Genomic DNA, 22,811 nt, shown 5'->3' on the forward strand with positions numbered 1-22,811 from the left:
CATAGCTCCCCAAGCCAGATGTGAAAGCAGCACCTCTTCTGTTACATTCTGAATAAACTTCTAAATAAAAGTCCAATAAGAATGCAATCCCTTCCAGGAAAGATGATAAATAAGGATATAGGCATGGATTTCAATATTGCTACCAATCAGACAATTCTTCCAGACTAAATGTTGCAAAGGACTTTGCTATCCACAAAATAAATATACAAAGATAGTTATATTCCTGCAGTCAGTAGTTGACATCCAGCCACTTTCACTTCTAGCAAAAAAAAACCTGATATAATTATCAATAAATTTAAAACCATGTAATTAAAAAAATACATTCTCACATATATAATTTACAACATCTACGTACAAGAAAAAAGGTTGATTGCTGTTCTAAACAGAAGGGCAAACACAGAAACAGTCACATCAGCATGATACCTGACAAAGTTTTGTAGTGTGAGCTGTATATCAGTTTAAAATTAGAAGAGATTTCACAACTAACACCTATAAAGATACAGTCACATCACATTATCAGTTAAAATCACACCTTAGCTTAAATATGCAATTATAAATATCGTGGTTTTGCACACAATTTTGCAATCATAATAATTTCTGTTAGCACAAATAAATATCAGAAAGAAATATTTTCATTTTTATTATTCCCAGTGATGGTGGATACAAAGTCACCTACACAGATTTTAGCCCTTCATGAAGCATCACAAAGAATATGGGCTTAAATACCTCACTTGAGCATCTGTTGGAGCAGAGACTGAGAAAGCAGACAGTTGCTTTTTGAGCAAAAAGGCAAATAAATGAGAGAATTCACTTTTGGTACTGTTGGTCTATAAAATATGTAATTCAGTCTGTGCTCTGAAAGCCTTGAGATAAAAGTGTAAGTTTTACTGTTATTATACAAACACTGAGCTCAGGTTTTACCCAGCCAGTCGTGCTCCTCACCAGACAGCCAGGTTTCCATGGAATGCCCTCTGCCTGCTGCTAGACCTGCACATCTGACTTGCGCACATCTTGCTTTTTAAGTAAGAAAAGCAACTAGTTCAAGCATCTCTTGAGAAATTCTGGAAAGTAGGGCCTCCTCTGGAAGCACTGAACAGATGCCTGGCTGAAAACAGCATGTGAAGGGCAGAGGGATTTCCAGGCACCAGCTCCACCAGTGGCCGCCCCGGTAGCCTCTAACCCAGCTCAGACTGGGAATCAGCTCCCAGAGCAGTCCTGGCTTCATCACAGGAGTTTGCAAAGTCAGACACAGGAACTTGCCTTTACTTTGAAAGTCTCTTGCCTAAACAACCATAAATTCCTGTGTAAGGTTCATAGATAATTTAATTTTTCTGTGACAGGTGCTTTGGAGGAAATGTTGAACAGGTTGTGGTATCTCTCCTTGGCTTTCCCTTATCATGGCAACATGTAGCTTTAAGCAAGTGTAAGCAGGAAGATGCTATAGAACTCTGTATTTTCACATCAAGCTCTACAAAGGAAGGGCTTGCCCAAAGTGTGTGTCATAGCCATAGAATTGTATTTATGACATTAATTGCTAGGTGCTAATTTGAGAATGCATCAGTATCCTTCTCTCTGACTCTTGAGCCCTAGCCAGCTTTGCTTACTTGGCTGACACGTTACTTACTCTGTCATTTTAGTTCTTTCTTGTTATTTTAAAAGCAGTCTGGGCACTGCCCTTCCAGTCCTGTGGGGGTTCAGACATCTGCACAGAAATAGACACCACTGCATGTGCCAGCCTGGCGGCCTGTGCTGCTCAGAGAGACAACACGGCAAGCTGGGAAATGCAGCGGATTTGGGAAAGACTGCAACATGGCCTGCATGGGTCCTGCTTCTGGCTCTGCTCCAGACAAAGCTCTGCCAGCTTCTGGAATTTCGTCACATCTACTCTGCTGGTTAAAACCTCCTTGCTGTTGGTCTCTTCCATGCCCTGCCATCACTCTGTCAAGCTGGAGAGTGCCTGTGGAGCTCTGCAAAGGTGAAACAGGAGAAAGCAAGGATGCAGACAGAGCAGGATACAGACTGCAAAATCACAGAATCACAGAGTGAGGAAGGTTGGAAGGGACCACAGTTGGTCATCTGGTGCTCAAGCAGGGTCATCCCAGGGCACATGGCACAGGACTGAGTCCAGATGGTTCTTGAATATGTCCAGTGAGGGAGACTCCACAACCTCTCTGAACAATGTTTGCTTCCTCCCTGCCATGTAGAGAATGCCCAACAGAGTCCTTTGGATGCAGCAAACATAGGTTCATGGTTTTAATACTTAAATCTGAGGCCTGTCAGGGTATTTTTAGTTCTCTTTAAGTTTCCAAATATAGTTGAATATTAGTGAAAGTAGTTTGAATTAGGAAGTGGCTGTGTAGGCAAAACAATACTGGATAGGAAAGCCTTACAATGCTGTGGAGACTGCCTCTTTCACCCACACTGGGCAGGTTTGTGACTCTTGGGGATGGGGCTGTGCAGGGCTGGGAGCTGGACTCGATCATCCTTCTGGGTCCCTCCCAAATCAGCCTATTCTGTGATTCTGTGAATCAGGTTTTTCACAGGTTTTTGAATGTCACGTACAAAAGCCGTGCAAAATGTTCATGACACACAGGAACACACAGGCACTTTCCTGGGCTTCTGCAGCACAGAAGTGAGAAAATGAACTTCTAGCAAGAACAAGAGCTTGTCTAGAGCAAAGGCAAAGCAAGATATGATATTTTGTCTGTAGCTACATCAGGGAGACTGGCCCCAGGCTGCTCATCATAGGCCTGTGTGGGAAGAGCAGGGAAGGGGCTATGCTGGCAAGTAAAAAGCCAGGATGACTTTTCCTCTGACAACACTTTATGTCCTAAAGTGTTCTAATAGATAAATTTTGAGAAAAAACATCTTGAAAGTGTCACTTTTCTCTGAATTTTCCTCTTTTCTGCAGATATTATCGATATTAAAGCTCTAAACCCCTTCTGGTACACTTAGGTACAATTGGTATTGAACTTAGATAAAAGGAGCTGTTAAAAGCCTGCTACATACTCTTCAATATCTGTCAATTTCCAACAGGATTCAGTAATAGCTGAGACTTACATTTAAAGTGGTACATCTATAAACCTGATTGCTGAAAAAGATAAGCTATTTTAAATGCATCTTACTGACTTTTTAATTTGTTTGGTTCCAGCTGCAAATTCATTGAATAGTCTTCCTATTTCACACTGCTCAAGGTAAAAATAAACCAAAGCAAAGAAAGATTTTGTGCTCTTTGCCATCAGACACCTGTTTATTGAAGCGTGCTGCAATGAGATTTGCACTGATGTGGGCTGAGGGAGTCACTGGCAGGTAATTACTGCTGTCAGCAGCAATTTGTGTTGCTGTTGGAAGGTCTCCTGGGTACTGCCAGGTGCAGGCACACATTAGAGCAGCTCCTCTCCTCACCTCTCATCTTCACAGGGAGTATCATCCCCTGCCCCACTCTGTGTCCATGGACATGTCCTGGCAAGCCTTGCTCATTCTGAGATCACAGACCACTCTTCAGCCAGGTAATGGGAAGAAGGATTTAGGTATTCTCCTGGAGCCAACTCACCTGACTAAAGTTAGGTTGTATTGAGTACTTCATCCAGTTAGCCTCAATAATACACTCTTTTCACTGCCCAAGATGCTGCATTTTCCTGTAGGGCACCCACAGGTATGAAAAGATTTATGGTAGCTTCTGCAATTCTGTGAGTAGAAATGTCCTTACAATTCATACAATGGGTGGGAACAGAGCATCCAAACCTCTTACATGGCTGCACACTCTCAACAAGGTGGGCTTCAGGCCTGAAAGAGAGGAGAAAACTGAGAAAGAATATTTTACACTCTCATATAATCTGCAAAAACAAATGAAAACTAAGCCTCTTTGTAGATCCTCTATATTTTTAAGATCTAAATGCATGGGTTCACAAATGGCATTTAAGGAGTATTGTGTAAAAAAAGCATCATGAAAACAGTAATGTGCATCATCAAGAGAAGTGGGTTAAGGAGATGTGCTACTCACTACAGAATGAAAGTTCTGGTGTGTGGGAGAGCCTCTCCTTAGCACCAGCTGTGTGGGTAACCCCCAGATGGAATCAAGGGGGAAGGCCCAAGAAAATGCCCCATGGCGCCCCCTTACAGCCAGCCAGAGCATGTCCACAGGAATCACTGAGCTCAGATACCAACATCACCCCCTGCCAGAGGTGCACCTGAGGCACCACGCCTGAGAACCACTTTCTGATGCTCCACTAGAGCCCGCTGTTCCTCAGAAGAGAAGGCTTAAACTGATGGCTTCTCCCCATCCTTCTGCATGCCTCAGATCCTCCAAGCACCCCCATGCTTGGCACAAGGCACTTTGAAAACACAGCCTTCCAGAGCTGGGCAGTGTCTCTCCCTGCCATGCCCTGTCTGGTGCATGGCCTGTCACTGCCAGCCTCTCCCAGGGCTGCGCTGGCTGAAAGCCACCCCAGCACAGCCCCATGCCCAGCAACGTGCCCTGGTTCTGGAGGACCCACAGCAGTCACTGAAATGTGTTAACTATTAACTAACCTTGGATGACAAACAGGTATCACCAATGGACAGTTTTGCAGAGGACAGGTAGGTATTGGTAATATCTTCTAGCTCAGTGCTGAAGTGATCAGAATCCTTGATGACATTATAATTTAGGGCCATGCTGTAACTGGCAGGTTTCTTCTCCTGCTTCTGCTGGTAGTTGCACAGTTTCCTGAAGGCTGCTCTGAATTTCTGGGACATGAGATTGTAAATGACAGGATTGATGGCACTATTTAAATAAATGCAGATTCTGCAAAATAGCAGGAACCAGTTTTCTTGGAAGGGTCTGGAAAGAAAGGAATTGACGACAACCAGGGTGCGGTAGGGCATCCACAGGAATGCAAACAGGATCACAACCACGGCCAGCATCTTGGTGACCTGAGGGAACACAGAGAGAGACAAAGAGGGGCAGAAGGTCACTACTCCCCCTGGCATGAACACATGCATTCTTACACCTCTAGGGCCAAACCAAACCTCTGGGCAGCTCCTTCAGTGGGCATTCTGATGAATATTTGATTCAGAAAGGAGGAGAAAGCACAAAAATCTTGGCTTCAAATTTTTCCTAGTTTTTGTTAAATTACTCTTTCTAGATGACATCCCAGTAAGCTAACTGTTGTAGACCTCAGACATTTCCACTTCTTATTCTGGAAGAGGGTGTTGATTCAAATGGGAAAAAAAGGACAAAGTATTTTTTTCCCAAACTAGTATAGCCTGTAGAGTAATTAAACATGAAGCCTTTTTAGGTCATCTGGTTTAACAGTCAGCCTAAAACAATTTCCCAAAGCCAAAAGTAAGGAAAAAAGAGAACAATTAGATTAATTTATTTTCTTCAAATCCTCAATATTTAATTAGATCTTCATTATTTGATGTTTACTCTGAAAAGCCAAATAAAGTTTACAGAGTCAGGGAAAAGGGATAATCAATCAAACTTGATTGTTATAAGAACTTTATTCTATTATGTAATTTTCTGTACAAAAAAAGAAAAGAACAACCTTTGGGAATACCCAGGATAGCTGAAATGAAGTGAATGAGAAATAATTTTTAAAAATCCACTTTAAAATGAGTCTTTCTTTTGTAAATAATTTAATTCTGATGTGGACAGTATTCAACAGTCTCTACATTTAAGAAAGTTTGAAAGGTATTAATAAAGAAAGTAGAAAGCACACAGAAATGTGATATGGGAGGATACATCAGCACACCTTCATGGAAGTCAGGAGATGGCTTGGTTAACTGTGTGAAATAGAAAGTATCGGCACACATTTTGGTGAGCTACAACAGTTTCTTCTGCTTGTACATTTATAAGAGTTTCAATAGGAGATAACTCCACTAAGATCACTCACACATGCTAGTTTTAGAAGTAGGCTTTATTTTGAAGTTATGAGTATATAATTCGATTGTCTTCTGACCAGATAAGTTCAGTATACAGAAACCTGCTATCACATTGCCTAATTAATGTATTTTCTCCTATCTTTCTAGAAAGACACACTTTTAAGCCAATTTGTTTGGTTTGTTATAGGTATTCTAATAAAGAATGATGATGAAAATCAAAGATACTCTACAAATTGATGTATCTTTATCTATTTATTGGTCTTTGAATGTGCATATTCAAAGGCAATTTTATCTTAGTTCATCCCTTACCCTTATTTTTGTTTTCTCTACAGCTGTGTTCAGTGGGAGTAAAAAATAATGAGAAGTGAGACTGAGAAATAAGACTGAGAAATGCTATCTATCTCCTTTTTTGCCACTTGACTGATACATTTCATTATGACTTCTACACTGTTTTTTTTTTTTTTCTAATTTTCTGTTTACAGTCATTGTAATAGAGCAAAATACAAACGTGAATGTTCCAGGTAACTCAAAGGATGTTTTTTCCTTATCTCCACTTCTGAAAGGGTCATTCCTGTGAACATGGTAGCAGGGAGAGAGTTGACCCAGTACTGACCCACTCTGGCTCTCATCCCTCCAGTTCAGCTCCAGCCTGTGCCTCCAAACTGAGCAAATCCATTCAGTGGAGAGCAATAAGCAGCTGTAGAGAATAATCCACATTTAAAGGAAGAAAGCCACCATTTGTGGGGCCTGAGTGAACAAAGGGACAGAGCCAAACCAACAGATGTATTCCATCAGCTCAGGTATTCAGGGCATAACAGCCTACACAAGCATCAGAATACTTTGCTACCAAAACCTCAGCAGGGCACTCCATTATGGTACCTGCCAGTCATTGGCAATTTACATTTCTTTCAGGAAAAAATTGCTCAGAGGATCATTTGCAGTGTTGCAGCTATCAGCTTGAGTCTGGACTAGAAGTAAATTATTCTTACTGTCAAGGAGGGGGTAATTCAGAGTCACACAATTAACACTGTACAGCAGCGAACAAGGACTGTTACTGCTCAAGTGACTGTATCCCATACACTGCAAATATACATATATATATATAATATATGTATGCTTGTTTGTATGTATGTATGTGTGTAGTGTGCAAATTATTAGCTGAATTTGTGTATATTGGCATTTGGATGCACATTTTCTTTTCAACACCATAAGCTTCTACTGCTGGAAATGAAGCACTCTGTAGAGCTGGTTTTCATTTTGCTCAGGTCAATGAACCAACTCATGTACTCATATGCCTTCACAGAGTCTACATGCAGTGCAAGAGAAGAGGCAGAACCCAAGGGTGGCATCTCTTTGGTGGCATCTCTTGGTGGTTCAGTCCATGCAAGATAATGAGGAGAATTCACTATAATTTTAAACTGTCTGCAGTACATATCCTTGCAAAGCTGCCAAAAAGAACAAACCTGTCGCAAGATCTCTATTGCCTGTCAGAAATTCAGTTTCCTGATCCATCTGACTGGCTGTGGTTGTCTCTGAGACACATGATGAGACCCTGATTTCAGGTAGTTATTTGCTCATTGGTAAATCCTCCTTAGTCTGGCTCTGGAGTGGTTCTTCGTGCTCAGCTACCTCAGACCATGCGCAATGTGCAAAAGGCAGCAGTTCTGAGGAGGAGCTCTGGCAAGGCTTACTTAGCCCCAGCATGGGGGTTGTCACCCCACTGCAGGGTGAGGCACCACTCAGGGCTTCTGACACAAATTCACCCCAATTTGTGTTATAGGTGAACCCATCATCTAAATACCTGACTGAGGCCGAAGGTTCATTCTTATCCACACCAAAAGTCTTTATTGCTGAACATAAATTGTTTAGAGGAAAGTTTGGTCCTCTTTGTTGAAGCAAAATGCCATGTTCTTTCTCAAATCACTTTATATGAAACAGTACTAATCATATTGGGAAGAGGCTAATTATTTTGACATCAGTGGAGTGCTAAGAGGATAAATTTTAAAAGAACATGTTTTTATTACCTGTAAGCATACACCAAAGCTCCCTGAAAGCAGCAGCACTACATCCTCAATTCACTGCTCAGGTGAAGGCAAACACTCTGATTGCTCTTTTCTTGTGGATGTGCACTCTATGTTCTATGCTCAGGGTACAAATTATCTTAGTTAGAGAGATTGAAAACATGGTAAAAAGATTTGAGCAATTTCAGCTTAGTCCAAATTTCAAGTGTAGTTTGAATGATAACAAAATAACTTGAGATCAAATATGGTTCTGCCTGTATATAAACATTCTTCAAGCCATATCTTTTTATTTCTGAGGATGCTCTAAAGGATATTTAAAATATATTTTACTAAACCGAGTCCCAAATATTTTAATTCTGAACTAGTATCCTCCTTTTCCTTCCTGCTCCAAAAGCTTCTTATTTTAAGGAAGGGTTTTTATTAAACGTTTCACTATCCTGCTACAAACAGTTTAGTATTGCCTCCTTCTTACACTGATAGTAAAAGCAATAGTCACTCTGGCGTTTTAAAGCATGTAATAACATCTTTCTTTTTGACCCTGGTAGTGCTCATTGCAAAACACAGAGACTGTATATCCCAGTCCATGATTTCCTAACCAAAAAGAAGTTGTGCAATGAGGAGGCGAATTAAACAAATAGAAGGATTAAGGTCTTGATATACTAACACCACAAGTGAAACCAAGTGATAAGACTGAGGATTTAACGTAAGGCGTGTAAAACTTATCTTGCACTGCAAGCTGGAATCTGTGCTTGCTGTGCTGTGAGGGAACAGAGGGATCTCTCTGGTGAGCAGATCATGACTGCAACACTGTCCAAAAGAGGACTTTCTCTAGAGGGCAATCTACCTGCTATAAGTGACCATGATAGCCACCATGACCTCAGATTTGACTGGACTAATCAACTAACTTTGTGAGATACACATACTGTTAAGTGAGCTGGATTCCATCTCAAGTTTAAACCAACATGTTTACTATGTAAGGCTTTTGCATTTGTTTTTCTCAGTCACCTTGATATCTGAATTCCTTTGGGGAAAGTATGAAACCTTCATGCAAACATGCAATTCAGCATACATTCTATAAATGGAAAAGGAAAAAAATCTGTGATCTGTGGGCTGCAGGACCCACACTGAAACAGAGGAAAATGGTGAGAAGGAAGGAATGACAAGGGACCAACCTCTGCAACCTGACTGCAGCACTCTCTGGCCCCACACTGCTGGTGGCTGCAGGGAAGGAACTGAGTGTAACTTGTGGCTATAACAACAGGCAATAAATTAGCACTATTAATTTTTCCCAAGTTGAGTCTGCACTGCCCAATAACTGATAGTTTGTTTGCCTGTCCTTGTCTTGGATCATGAAGAATAGGAGCACTTCCTATTTTCTCTCCCATTCCCAGCTGGAGCCGATCCCCCTATAGAAACATGCATATATTTATTTTCATAGAAATGTTCTTGGATAAATATGAGAACTGCTACAGAAGTAGGAAGTTCACACCACATTTTCAGACACCTTTTCTACAGATCACATGCTGGATATTGTACACTCCTCAATCCCTGTAGTGCAACACAGGTCCAGGAAGACACAGAGTTTCACATTTCAGCAGGACTCACTGTCAGGCCAGACTGTATTGTCAGCTATGTGTCCTTGTCAGCATGGCAAGAAATTTTCCTTTTTGTGTCTTAATAACTGTTGAGATTCTAGATTTTTTTTAATATGTACTTGTTTTTTCACTTTTAGTCTTGTTTTTTCTTGTTTTTTACACCATTGACTATCTTTTGCATGTTGCTATTTTACAAAAAATATTACTAATTATGCCACATTATCCTTGCTTTGCTTCCTGTGTTGTACTATATGTAAATTCTAGCTTTACTTATAATGAAGCTCCTTTAAGCAATCAGATTTCTTAGACTTTTAGAGAAAGTCTTGCTGTCTTTACAAGACATAAATGATATCACATTATAATCTTCACTTTTTGGTTTCATAACAGCGTCCATATTCATCAATGTTCAATGTAAAAGATTTGTCTGTTTTTCAAGTGATACTAAGCACATGTAATCAAGTAGAAAGTGATATTAACTTGAAGAGCAGGTTATCTTTTTCTACTAATTAACGGACAAAGAAAAACAACATTAAACACTTCCTGACTATTAACTATAATTGGCAACATAATTAAATTTAACCTAGCCCACGTATTTGTGTTGTGTGTTTCCAAGCATAGCTCTAGTGCTCTCTGAGGGCTCAGTGCTCTAGAAGGCAGCTCAATTAACTTTTCAGGTTTTTGCCATCTCTGTGATAGGAGAACATGGTCCCTCTCATAAACAGTAGCAATTGAAGCAAAATAAGAATACAAAGAATAAGAAGAATAAAAAGAATAAGAAGAATATCCCCAGAGCCATATGCAAAAGATGCACCCTGTGTTTCCCATCCCTGCACCAGATGTGCTGCCTGCTGCACACCATGTGGTTTACTGCAAACAGCCAGCAATTAATCTGCTCACTATATTCCACTGGTATTATTACACACAGCAGCACACATATTCAATAATATAAAAAGAAGCTAGTCAAACCTATGCCTCAGTTTTGAGCCATCAGTACAAAAAATATTTTCTGAGAGAGAGAGAAACTAAGATATTTAGCATTTACAAAGCAATTTATATCCAGACTTCCTTAAACAGACTTTTCACAGGAGAGTTAGAGACAGGAAAATTTACATCTTGACTGCATTTGCTGACTGACATAGTGCCTTAGCTGGGACTCAGCCTCAAGTGTCCCAAACTCCCAGGATAGCTCCTTCCCTTCAAATCTCAAAATTAAGTCAAGAGTCACTTTGTATATTTGGCAAGATTACTAACAATCTGTAATGTAAAGAAATTATAGTTAAAAATGTTTCCATCATATTTGACACTTCCTAATTGTTTTCTGATATAGGAAATAAAGTACTGGGGCTTTTTTGGGTTGGTTTTTTTTTTTTTGGTCCTTGCAGTAGGTAAAAATGTACAGGCAAGAAAAAAAAGTATTTTTATGTATACGTATATCACTTGTTTTAAACTTGACTACTTAAAAAAAGGAATCTTGACTACTTAATAAAGAGATGTATTTTACCTCTTTCCACAACTTCAGACAAGTGAACTTTAAAACAAGTTGTTTAGGTTTCAGAAAGCCATTTCAAATAGTTGTTCCTACCTGCCTTCGAGAAGCAATAGTGCTATTGAAACTCCTGTTAGTCATCTTGGTATTCACAGGCTTGCTGTGGTGAGCCACATCATTCCTCCAGGTCTTAGAGTTTTCTTTTGGGTCTGAAGGGACGGGGTTCAGGAACAGTATCCTAGCAATCAGGCCATAGAGCACAGTCGCCAACACCATTGGCACAACATAAAATATACCAAAGTCCATCATGTAGATAGGAGAGTAATAGCTCCTGGAGACCTTGTAGCCACAGGACACAACAGTAGTCTCTTTGTAGGCTACTGTGTTAAGGTCTAGCAAGAAAAACCAGAGCATACAGTATATGGAGGTGAAAGCCCAAACAAAAAGAATGATCTTTTTGGCTCTTGAAAAAGTGCACAGGAATTGAGCTTTGATTGGGTGGCAGATGGCTATGTACCTCTCAATGGTGAAGGCAGCGATGGAAAAAGAAGAGGCGTTGATTCCCAGGTACTGGAGATAAGTGATGCAGAGGCACCCGGCGTAGCCGTACACCCAGGATCTGTACAGGCTCTCGGTGATATTGGGCAGCCCTGCAGCCACAAGCACCATGAGATCTGCCACGGCCAGGCTCACCAGGTAGCAGTTAGTGGGAGTTCTCATGTGCTTTGTTCTGAGGACCACCAAAACCACCATGACGTTGCCCACGATGCCCAGCCCGCAGATGAGGAGCACCAAGAGGATGGTAACCACTTGGTATTCGGCTGTAATGACCTCCTGGCTTGATAGTGGCAGCCCAGTCTGGTTCTGCTCGTCTCCTGTGCCATTCTCCATCTTCACCAGCCCGCTGCTGCTTCTGCCAAGCACTCGCTCTCAGCACCTGCTCTCCATGGTCCCCTGCAAAAGGGTCACTGGAGCAGAGTGTGGGTGGGCTGCAGCCCCAGAACGCGTTCTCCATGTAGTCACAGTCCCATTCCTGTACCGTTCTCCACTCTCCCTACAGCACCTGAACTTTCAGTCTTTGTAAAGTCAACTATGAGACGGGTTAATCCCTCTAAGGCCCCAGCTCACTTGCACAGGCTAGAAGGCTGTTTCCTCCCAGCTGCTTTGAAGCATTCACGGAAAGCCAGCCTGTGGAGGTGGGAGTGTCCTGCCTGCAGCGCCAGGGAAGCTCCGGCAGCTGCTGCGGCTGAGCCGTCCCGCGCTCCGGCAGCGCCGCTGGCCGGGAGGAGCCACCGCGCCCCGAGGGTGGGCACAGCAGCGGGACGGGAAACCAGAGCGACGCGTGAGGGTTTCTGCCTCACGCCGCTCTCCCTCTCTGCTCTCAGACAGCTGTCATGACAGCATCGATCGCATTGATCCACGCTGGCAAACAAAGGAGAGCTGACTGGCAACACAATTGCACCGATTTTTAAAATTCTGACTGCCGCGATGCCATTGTGAAAAGTAATGGCTATTTACATTTGCCTCCTGCTTTGCAAGGAGTCCCTTTAGGGCTTTGCAGAAAAAACAAATGCATCCCAGCTCTTGAAAATAGCAGGAAAAAATGTAGGGATCTTTTTTACTTAATAGAAAATTCTGTTCAAAACCTCTATCACTACAGCTCTCATCACTCCTGAGTCCTTTCAATTCTTTTGAATTGCAGTAGAGCAACAATAAAATGATCACAACACAAATTGCTTCTTAAGGAGATCAGTCACACAGGCACACGTGTGCATGCACACAACACAGCGTCACTAATCTACTACTCTTTCCTCAATGTACATTCTCCTCTGATTGAAAAAACTCCTCCACAGTCAGTCAGGTTGTGTAAAACCACAGACAAACCAAAGACTGGTGTAAATAACTGTTTTGAGTAGTGCAGATGAAACTCTATCAATTCAGTAGCCCAGCTGCACCTGGAGACTGCACTTTCCTGTCTCACTTGCTATCTAAATGCCTTAGTGGGAAAAACAATAGCAAACCCTTCTGTAAGGCTCTGTGAAAGTGCCCTTGTCAGCTCCCAAACACAGTCTCTCAGCCCACCATTTCTCCTTATGCTACTGTGTTTAAAGTTTGAAGAGCAAACTTGTCTTAAAATCCCTTATTTTTCTGCATTTAGAGCAATTGGTTTTGCTCTTTGCTCAGGAAACAAAAGGTTCAACAAAATAAAATGCTGCACAACTGAGGAAAGGCATCTTAGATTTCAAAACAGACTGTAGTGTTTAGCACTGGCACATGTTTGCAAAACTAGGATTTTAAGTAGACTTAAACAACAGGTGGTGACAAAAAGAGAGTGTCACCTGAAAATCAGACTCAAAAAATACTAGAGGTTTGAAGCCACTCAGTTGAAGTTTTCCAGTCATTTTTTCCCATTTGCCTATGTTGTGATCATATACTTTTTATCTGTAGATCCAAGAATATTTAATGAAATAAAGCAAATATAATTTTTCCTGTTTAATAGATTAAGAAACAGAGGTGAAAAGAATCAGATTGTTTTGCCAATGGTCTTGCAGTGGCCTGTGGAAAAATGCAGGTTGCTGATTACTTGACCAACAGTATATCAGCAGAAACATATAATCTTGATTGCCCTTCATACCATCTGCAGATCCTGTTATTTTGGACACAGCTGAAAGAGGAAGGTCAGTACTGCTGTAATGCCTGGGTGTCATAAAAAAATATTCCTTCCAGCCCCCTCTACACTCCACAACATTTTGTCCTTGAAAATGGACAGATTTCCCCTTCCATGCTTTTAAAGCTGTGTCACCATAGTGGGGGCAGTCCCTGATGTTCAAGCCCACAGCATAAAACGCACCACGAGGGACCCAGGACTGAAAGACCACAGAGTTGGTGTCAGCACTCAGGGACCCAGCAGGGCACTGAATCAAAGATTCAAACCAGGAAACTGAGTGAGATGGCTCTGTGGATATACTCCTAAGTCCCCAGGGACCTCAGGTGAATTAAAAGTTTTTGGCACCTCCACAGACTGATTTCTCTTCAAGGGGTTACTGATGCCTTTCTGCCACACCGTCACACAGTGAATTCTCACTGCTCCTGTTTCTGTGTATCCTGCTGGCTTATGGAGGCAACCTGTAGGTTCTGATTTGGCCTGAGAATCAGCACATCTGAGAGCATGGAAGTGTTTGCAGCGCAGAAACTAATGGCTGAGGACATGGCATGCAGAGAAGCTGTGGAATATTTAAAAGGATTCAAAAGGCCAGGATTTTGACATAAATATTGGAGCTCTGGAAGATGTACAAGACATATATTATCTGATGCTTGCCTCATTCTTCTGCATCTGCTTCTGGTCCATGTCAGAGAGAGGATGGACGGTCTTGTCTCACTTTTTATGAGTTTTTATCAAGTGCTGCATTCTGGTAGTGAAAAAGGTATAGAGTTGTCACCATATGGCTATAAGGAAATAAATCTACAGTAGGCATTCAGAGGATTTTATCAAAAACAAAATTTTAAGTATTTTTTTTAAAAAGTAAGTATTTTATGAAAATAGTATCAGTGTTAACATACTAAAACATTAACATATTACCGGTATTAACATAAGAAAACATTTCCCTTTTCATAAAATACTTCCACAACCTACAATGTTTATATAAAACCTGCAGTAATTGCAGAAGGAATTTCAAGACCAGAAATATATATTCCATGTAATTAGAGCATCTGGTGCTGTGGATTTCACTGAAACATCATTTGATTCACTTTGCCTGTTTATTTATTCAAATTATCCTTTCAACATGATTATCAGTCAGAGATCAGATACTGAATCTGTACAAGTACAAGACCAATCTTTTCTCCTAGCTGATGCTGTGTTAATGCAATTCTCAAAATATGGTGGCTAGTTTCACAAGCAGCTCAGCATGAATACATGCAGGCCTGGCAGCTGTGTCAGGGAAATTTTGACAGAAGGTGGCCCAGAGACTGCTGTGAAACTTTTACTGCATATTTGTTTCTCCATTTTATGCCTGTACCTGTTGGTCCAGTATCAGATGACATTGCATGTAGAAATGCAAGACAGACTCAGTTTGCAAGTCGACAACAACAAGCAGAAAAACAAGCCCTGGAAATGTGCTCACTTTTGCCCATGCATGTCTTTTAGTGCAACTGTTGGGGCAGCAGGGAGAGGGGAAGGCATGTTGACACCACCTGGTCTATGTACACTTAGCCAACAGTATCCTTTTCCAAATTGTTTTCCCATTTGTCTCAATTAAAATGTGTCTCTGCTCACACGAGTCACAACTAACCCATAATAAATTGTCTGATAACATTAAGTGCACACTGAGGTGGAACATTACAGTTTACTCCACTCCCTATAAATTATTCTTAATTTTGTTTCTCTAACTCAGATCACTTCCCTCTAACTCAGATCACTTCCCCAGTGGGTTTTTCTGTTTTGATAAACAACTCCAAAAAAAAAAAAAAGGCAATTTCATAGTCTTTTACCTCTTGTACTCAGGATTCATAAAAAAACACAGTTAAGTTGGATTCTTTACTCTGTGTCCACCTCTGATGGAGCACAGAGCACTTACTGCTGTACAAGTATTTCCAAGGCTGCATTTTTTGAGAACAGAAGCCATCATTGGTAATTGCTTTAATACCATCCAGAGGCTGGCTTTTAAGTTTGTAACTAGCTACTGGCATGATCAGCTCCAAATGTGTTTGGGAGATTTACACTTGACATGGCTGAATACTCTATGAACTGTGGTCAGCTAGAATTTATTGTCCTACACCTGCTGTGCCACATAGCTGTGTTTTGTGCTGATGTAGAGAACCCGTGGATAAGTGTTTGGTTTGTGGGAGAAACCTACACCTAGAAAAGCCTTTTGTAACTGAAGATTGTGAGGGAACCAAACATACCTTCTATGAGATAAATCTCATTACCCAAGGCAGGGATCCTTCTTTCTAACTTATTTTTTGTTGCCTGCCAATGGAGAATGCTGAACTACTGCTGAAAGCCTGGGTGGGTTTTCCAGACATGCCTAAGTGGTTTAGGACTTATGATGAGGTGGAGATCATAACTGTGTCTGGCAAATGCTGTTTGATTTAAGGGCTTTTAATCTTCATGAGAGTCTAAATTGTGTATCAAATTGTGAGGGTTTTGCGTATTTCTTTTATTTTAGTCTACATCTTGGACTGGTATGGGCTGAAGGCAAGTGATAAGGAATATTAATTTACTTGTTCTGAAAAAACAGCTGCCACAAAAAATATGAAAATGGATTTAAGCAATAAGCTGGCTCACATGAGAAATTTTGTTTATCTCTTGCCTGTCAACAAGGTCATTGGATATTGTGGTTTGTTGAGACAGATCTGGGATCACGTGGCAAAGGAGGCTGGAAGAACTTTAAGAGGGCTGCTCTTAATTTCTATTAGCTGGGGTGGAGAGAAAGTGTATAAGATCCTTATGAAGGAGCAGGAAATTTGCCAGGATAAATATAGAAAAATCACCCAAAACAAAAATTAAAAATGCATGAGGAAGACTGCTTTTATGGATTTTTTTTATCCCTTAATTATTTGCATTCCCTTTAACTTCTCCTCTTAAGGGACTATCAGCTAAGCCATAATTACCACTGAAAGGTGATCTGAAGAAAGAGGAGGTGCAGTACATTAGGGAAGAATACAAAGTGGTACACTTTGGCAGGAGCAAGCAAGTACCCAGCTCTGTGGAAACTGCTCATCTGACCCCAAGCCATGCAACCATCAGTACGAAGGTTGATGAGAAGCTGATGTGAAATCCAACTTTCATCCAAAGTCTATCAGCAGAAGCTGGGCATTCTCCTATCTTACATGATGTCTTTCCATCCTTTAAACACAACTATAATGCTATTTGATAATGCATAATTTCAGAGAAGAAAATGTATGTGGTCAAAGTCTGCTTTGTGCATATATTTCATACACATACTTTAGGTTAAAATTGTTGGTCCTATTTTAAAAAACCACCATGGAAAGTCTTCTTGATTACGAACAACATTTAGGTTATAATTCCAAATTCTTAATTTAAAAAAAAAGTATTTTTAAGTTATGCTGGAATCTCATTTTTTAAAGTTCAAATTCTCTGAGCAGACTGTGTGGTATGCATTAACACCAATTGCTTATACAAGAGATACAATGTTTGAAACAAATGAAGAACATAACTGCCTAAAAGATCAAAGCAGAGATCTTGTCTTTGGTGGTTATAGGTTTTAGATCTCACAGATCCCATAGTTTTACTTCAAGGACAGAACTTCCTAGTTCCTATGTAAAGCAAATTTTCTGTCATCTGTTTGTGTCTCTAGAGAGCCTCAAGAGAGGGGAATAAATACCAATTCTACCATGACCCTAAACAGAGCTTTTTCATAAAGAATATGGTTGCTTGTCTATTATTCTAGGGGATAAAGTAATGAATGATCAGACAAAACAGAATTTCATGATATTCATTTAAATTTGTAGTAGAAAGATTTATCATAATTCAGCACAATACCAGCTTTTCATGCTCAAAAGAAAAGCAACACAAGGATATTAAGTCACTCATTAAGATACTATATTTTTGATAATGTTTAATGCAAATTCTTCCTAGATGTGAAAATTACTCATCTCACCTGAGGACCTTGATCACCAACCGGCAGTTTGGCATATCTGTAATGAAATTTTCAGTGGGTTCAGCATGATAATCTGGGAACTGGGAAGGAGGTTGGCTCACTTGGTATTGCAAAGCAATTGACAGCTAAGCATTTTTTTCTTTGATGAATTAATAATGCAACAAAATATTAGAAAAAATCATAGAAAAGGAGTGTCAGGGACAGCAACTCCTAGCTCATGCATTATTGGGATGAATCCAGCCCAAGCACAGTCCAATGGCTCTCCAAGTATGGAGGGGGAACATCAGATCAGTTTGAGTCTTCTGGGTCCAGATCCCAAATTGATGTATAGTCTGGTAACTTCTTCCTAACCAGCAATGAAAAACTGAGTAATACCAAGCCGCCTGTAATATCTGGTGTTTGACTAACACCAGGTGTGCTCAGCTGTGCTGTTGATCCCTGTATCCGTGGCAGGAGAGGTGAGCTCCCCGTGTGGAAGATGGGAGCTGTGATCCCAGCAGAGCCTTAACTGCAGCATGGCAAAAAGCCTCAGGGAAGGTTTCTGTCAGTCTGAGGTGGTTGGTTATGGTGGCTGGCTGTTTGAGTACAGCACGGGGCAGACTGAAATTTGTTTGTTGAAATATAAGAATACAATCTGCTGTTGTACATCCTCAGCTCCATGTTGTGTGATTTATTGTGCAAAGGCAGTGGAAAATTGGTTTATACCCTGATTTCTTGCACCCACCACTTCCATCAGTAGATGAGAGCATTGCTGGAAGGACACAGAATTATTGCTATAGCTGATGAAAGTGATCTCTAGAAATGTTTCATGTAGAAACAAATACAACCACGATGACTGAAACAACTTCCATTTTTTTTCAATCCTAGTAAAGTACTTTTGTTGGGAAGAAAAAAAAATGCAGAAGTTGCATATTATCATTTCAAAATGTTGAAAATTTTTTAGTAATTCAGAAAAGAATCATGTTCCACAGTTGAAAATGTAAATCTATTTGTTCATAACACCTGAGCTTCATAAAAGTTCTGAAAAGGGCTGTTTTTATTTCACTTCAGTGAGTCTTTCTGGGCATGTTTGCTCTTTAATGCAAACAGCAAATCACAAAATCATTTACCCATTTAGATTTAAAAGTAGAACAAACAGTAGAACTGGAAATGCAGTAAAGTAGAGCCAGTGAGTGGCTGATAGAGTTAGGATGAGTCCATGGCAAACGATGCAGGGATGCCTTCTCTTGAGCCTGTACCAAATTCAAATCAAGCCAGCTGATTTTCATTCTGGTATGAGAAAGCAGTGAGGCTTGTGCCTCCTCTGTTCCTCTGTTCAACCTCAGTAATTCTCAGAAGCTTTAATGAACATCTGACACATTTGACAGACAGGTTATCAATCTCAAGTAAATTAAGCCTGGCAAATATTACAAGTATGTACATGAAGGACAGAAGGCTACAGATGTGTCTGGAATGGAGTAAGTTGAGAGCAAGGGCATCAGGAAAAAAATACAGGGAAGAACTATTACACACACCATAAAATAGAGGAGAAAATTGGATCAGAATTCATGCCTCATTAGATACCAGAGAATTTAACAAAAGATGCATTTCTGCAAAGAGCCAGCTACTTTTTTCTGTTGCTCTGACAAATGCTCCCTTGATTTTGTAAATGTAGGTTTGATAAATTTGATGAGAGGTGCAATCTTAAGGGCAAAGCAGTGACTTATCTGTGTGAAACAGCTAATTAAAACCACCACAATGATATCAGAGGATCAGAGGAAAAAAATGACTGAAGTTATTAATTAGAGATGAGCAAATAGGTCTGAATCAAAACCTACCCAAGCAGTAACTCTGTGGGATAAAGCCAAAAAAATGCTGTTTCCTTCCTGGAGATTTGATTTTGTTTGCTTTTAATATTTTAACTAGAATGAAGCAGTGCAAAAAATGGCAAGTTTGGTCCTTTTGGACTTCATTCGCTTCTGCTGTAATTGTATTGGGAATGAGCAGTGAACATGTAGCTAACATGAAAATAGCTTTAATTCATTGTATTACACCATGGTTATAACAATGTCCTTTATGCAAAGGAAACATCTTCATTAGGAGAATGCAAGACCAATGATTTGGATGTATTGGATATATTTCTATAGATTGTTATGGAATTAATAATTAAGAGTTGATGCATTAATTTACCAGACTGTAAAAACATGTTTTTGTTAATGGATAGCATAGTTTGAATGACAATTTCCTAGCACACACAGCTCTTTCCCTCTGCTTACCCCTTCTCTCAAGTTCTTTCTTCATAATCCCCTTTATGACTCTGTGTACAACACACAATTCCATTAGGTTTTCCCCTTGCTCTTATCTACATAGGCCTGTTACATTTTGTGAACATTTTTCATAATCACTCTAGCAGGGAGGATTAGAGGCTGCACTGTCAGAGACAGGTTCCCAGCTGGAGAGCTGCCCCTCTCCTGCCCTGCTCTCAGCTCAGCAGGCTGGAGCAGAAAGGGAGAAGTCTGTCGTGGTTTACCTCACATCCACTCCCCCAGCCCCGCGATGTGACACGGTGGAGCTGTAGCAGGCACATGGGGCTCTCACCTATTCAGCTGCAGAGCTGAAGATGGTGAAAAGTGCTAGCAAAAAAACCTGTGGATTGACTTCAGCCTGGTCTCACCGCCTGGGGAGGTTTCGCTGAATACAGAGCTCTACCTTTTATTTCCAAAGTGATCAGTTGCACAGTGGGGTGTTGGTGGCTCAGGTGTAGCTAAAACCCATCAACACAGAAGGTAAATACAAAGCAGCAAAACATTTCAAATGGGACAAGAAGTGAAGAAGGGCTGATCCGGAGCTCAGTCACTGAAATGAATGAGCATCAGTGCAATCCCCCCCCAGCAGCTATTCCAGTAATCTTACAATGTGTGAAGATTTAAGAGTTCAGTGGAGCTGCTTCTCATTCGACTCCTGTTATCTTTTGGTTTTATCTTCAAGGTGAACTGCCGGACTCAGCTGTTGTGTGTTAGTAATGAGCTGTTGCCAGAAAAATTTCTGTTAGAACCACAGACTAAAATCAACTCTCCATAAATACAAACAGGGTGGTAACAGGGAACCATGGACTCTCTCCCTGATACTGCTTTGTACTTGCACACTGTGCATGTTTGATGAATGAGGTCATGAAAGCATGTAAACAGCAATTCCTACTATTTTCCAGTATCTGGGGAGAATAAATGGCTTTACTGAGAAAAATAAACCATCGAGAACAGGTTCAGAAGATATGACATATCACGGAAGGGATGCTTCACACTGCAGATTGATACTTCTTCACATGTGGAGTCTTTAAGGGTTAATACTGTTCCTGAGGACAGCGAGAAAAATGGGAGAGGAATGAAACAAGGAAGAAGGACACAAAAACCAGTGAGTGAGGACACAAGTAGCAGTGAAAATGGATGTCATAGTCTGAAAGAAATATTAATCCTGTGCCTGACTGATCACTATCATCTAAATTGCTGGCAGAGCACCAGCACAGGCTTTTACTGTGGAGAGCCGTGTGGAACCCAGCAGAAGCCCCTGGAGCCGGGCTGGGAAGGATCCTGATCTCCCACCACGGCACAGAGTCCTGTTCCCTTGTGCTTACACACAACCCAGCACTCCACCTCCTCCTGCTTTTCCTCTCCTCGGCCCTGGAGGAAATCTGGAAATGTTTCCCAGACGGGAAAGGACTGCGGGAGGAGGCGCTTTGCTCCGCACGGCCCACCATGCCTGCTCCGGGCTGCTCCGGCCTGCACGCTGGCAGTGCGGGACACAGCGAGGGACACAGCGAGGGACACAGCGGGACATAATGAGGGCCACAACGAGGGACAGTGCGGGACAGTGTGGGACACAGGGAAAAATAGTGTGGAACACAGCGAGAGACAGCGAAGGAGAGCGCGGGACACAGCGAGCGACATTGTGGGACACAGCGAGGTACACAGCGGGACAGTGTGGGACACAGCGAGGGACAGTGCAGGACACAGGGAAGGACAGTGTAGGACACAATGAGGGATACAGCGAGGGACAGGGCGGGCACAGCGAGGGACAGTGCAGGACACAGGGAAGGACAGTGTAGGACACAACGAGGGATACAGCGAGGGACACGGCGAGAGACAGTGCAGGACACAGCGAGGGACAGTGTGAGACACAGGGAAGGAGAGTGTGGGACACAGCGAACGACAGCGCGGGACACAGCGAGGGACAGGGCGAGCACAGCGAGGGACATTGCGGGACAGGGCGAGGGACAGGCCGGGCACAGCCGCGGGTGCAGCCCAGAGGAGCCCCCCTCACCCGGCTCCCCCACGGACTCCGTCAAGGATCAGCGCGGCTGCTCAGGGGGATCCCCATTGCTTGCTGCACAGGGCTTTGAGCCAGAAGCAGGAGATGCTAAATAAGGAAAGGGGATGCAAAGGAAAGCTGAGAGGAAAAGTTGTGGGGCATAAGCAGCAGGGAAGGAAATATAGCTGGAGGCTAATTTTAAGAGGCATAGGAGGGTTAAGAAAGCCACATAATCAAAAAAAAAAAAAAACTGGAAAAACAAAAACTAAAAAATCCTACTACCACTCTTGCCCCACACACATAAAAACACACCCCTCTCCTGCCCAAACCCCCCAAAAATGAAAACGAGCAAACAAAACCAAGAAAAGGACCAAAGGCTAACTTGGCTTGGGACTGGGTTTGGACAGCAGTACTGGAAGGAGACCAAGCTGTGCGTGAACTGAAGGAGAGAGCACCTTCTTGCTGATTTGCTGTACAAAACAAAGCCAGCAAGATCTTCCATGGGTCTCCCAGAGGCTGGGGACTTTTTCCTTCCCCCTGCTCACCCCATCCACATTTGCAGCCCCAGCCCCCTTACAGAGGATGATGGAGGAAGATCTGGAAGCCTGATCAGCCTCAAGAAACACAGCCCCCTGCCACATGGAGGTCAATCCTCAGCATTCCACCTGAAATGAAGGGATGGAAGTTCTGCTCCTCAAACCCAATAGTGAGTCAGTGGTACTGGGTGAGGTTGGGCTGTTCAGCCACAGTAACACTGCACTTCAGCTTCCATGGAAAACTGCTTGGATGACTGATTTGGAGACTCTAAACCTAGAGGTTTTCTGAAATTGCCTAGGCAAGGCCCTGAGCAGCCGGATCCGCCTGTGAATGCTTTGTCCGAGAGGTTGGACTAGATGATCTCCAGAGGTGCCTTCCATGGTTCTAAAGGGAGATGCTGTAA

The 22,811-nt window shown here is 41.9% G+C and overlaps 1 protein-coding gene across 1 annotated transcript; it reads right to left on the reverse strand.

Annotated features, from left to right (window-relative positions):
* Positions 1-358: 358 nt before the first annotated feature.
* Positions 359-12,437, reverse strand: TRHR (thyrotropin releasing hormone receptor). The gene is made up of 3 exons (XM_064706307.1): positions 11,061-12,437; positions 4,531-4,911; positions 359-3,786 (listed from the first exon to the last, which is right to left on the reverse strand). The coding sequence occupies exons 1-3, from the start codon at positions 11,853-11,855 to the stop codon at positions 3,781-3,783; spliced, it is 1,182 nt and encodes a 393-aa protein (XP_064562377.1). The 5' UTR covers positions 11,856-12,437; the 3' UTR covers positions 359-3,780.
* Between the last annotated feature and the right edge of the window lie 10,374 nt (positions 12,438-22,811).

The sequence above is a fragment of the Zonotrichia leucophrys genome, chromosome 2, assembly GCF_028769735.1.
Source record: "Zonotrichia leucophrys gambelii isolate GWCS_2022_RI chromosome 2, RI_Zleu_2.0, whole genome shotgun sequence".
In the NCBI taxonomy this organism is placed as follows: domain Eukaryota; kingdom Metazoa; phylum Chordata; class Aves; order Passeriformes; family Passerellidae; genus Zonotrichia; species Zonotrichia leucophrys.

Coding starts and splice junctions, on each gene's coding strand:
- TRHR (XM_064706307.1), bottom strand. CDS start 11,855: ATGGAGAATGGCACAGGAGACGAGCAGAACCAGACTGGGCTGCCACTA. Junction 4,912..11,060: donor CTATTGCTTCTCGAAGGCAG/GTAGGAACAACT, acceptor GTGTTCCCTCAG/GTCACCAAGATGCTGGCCGT.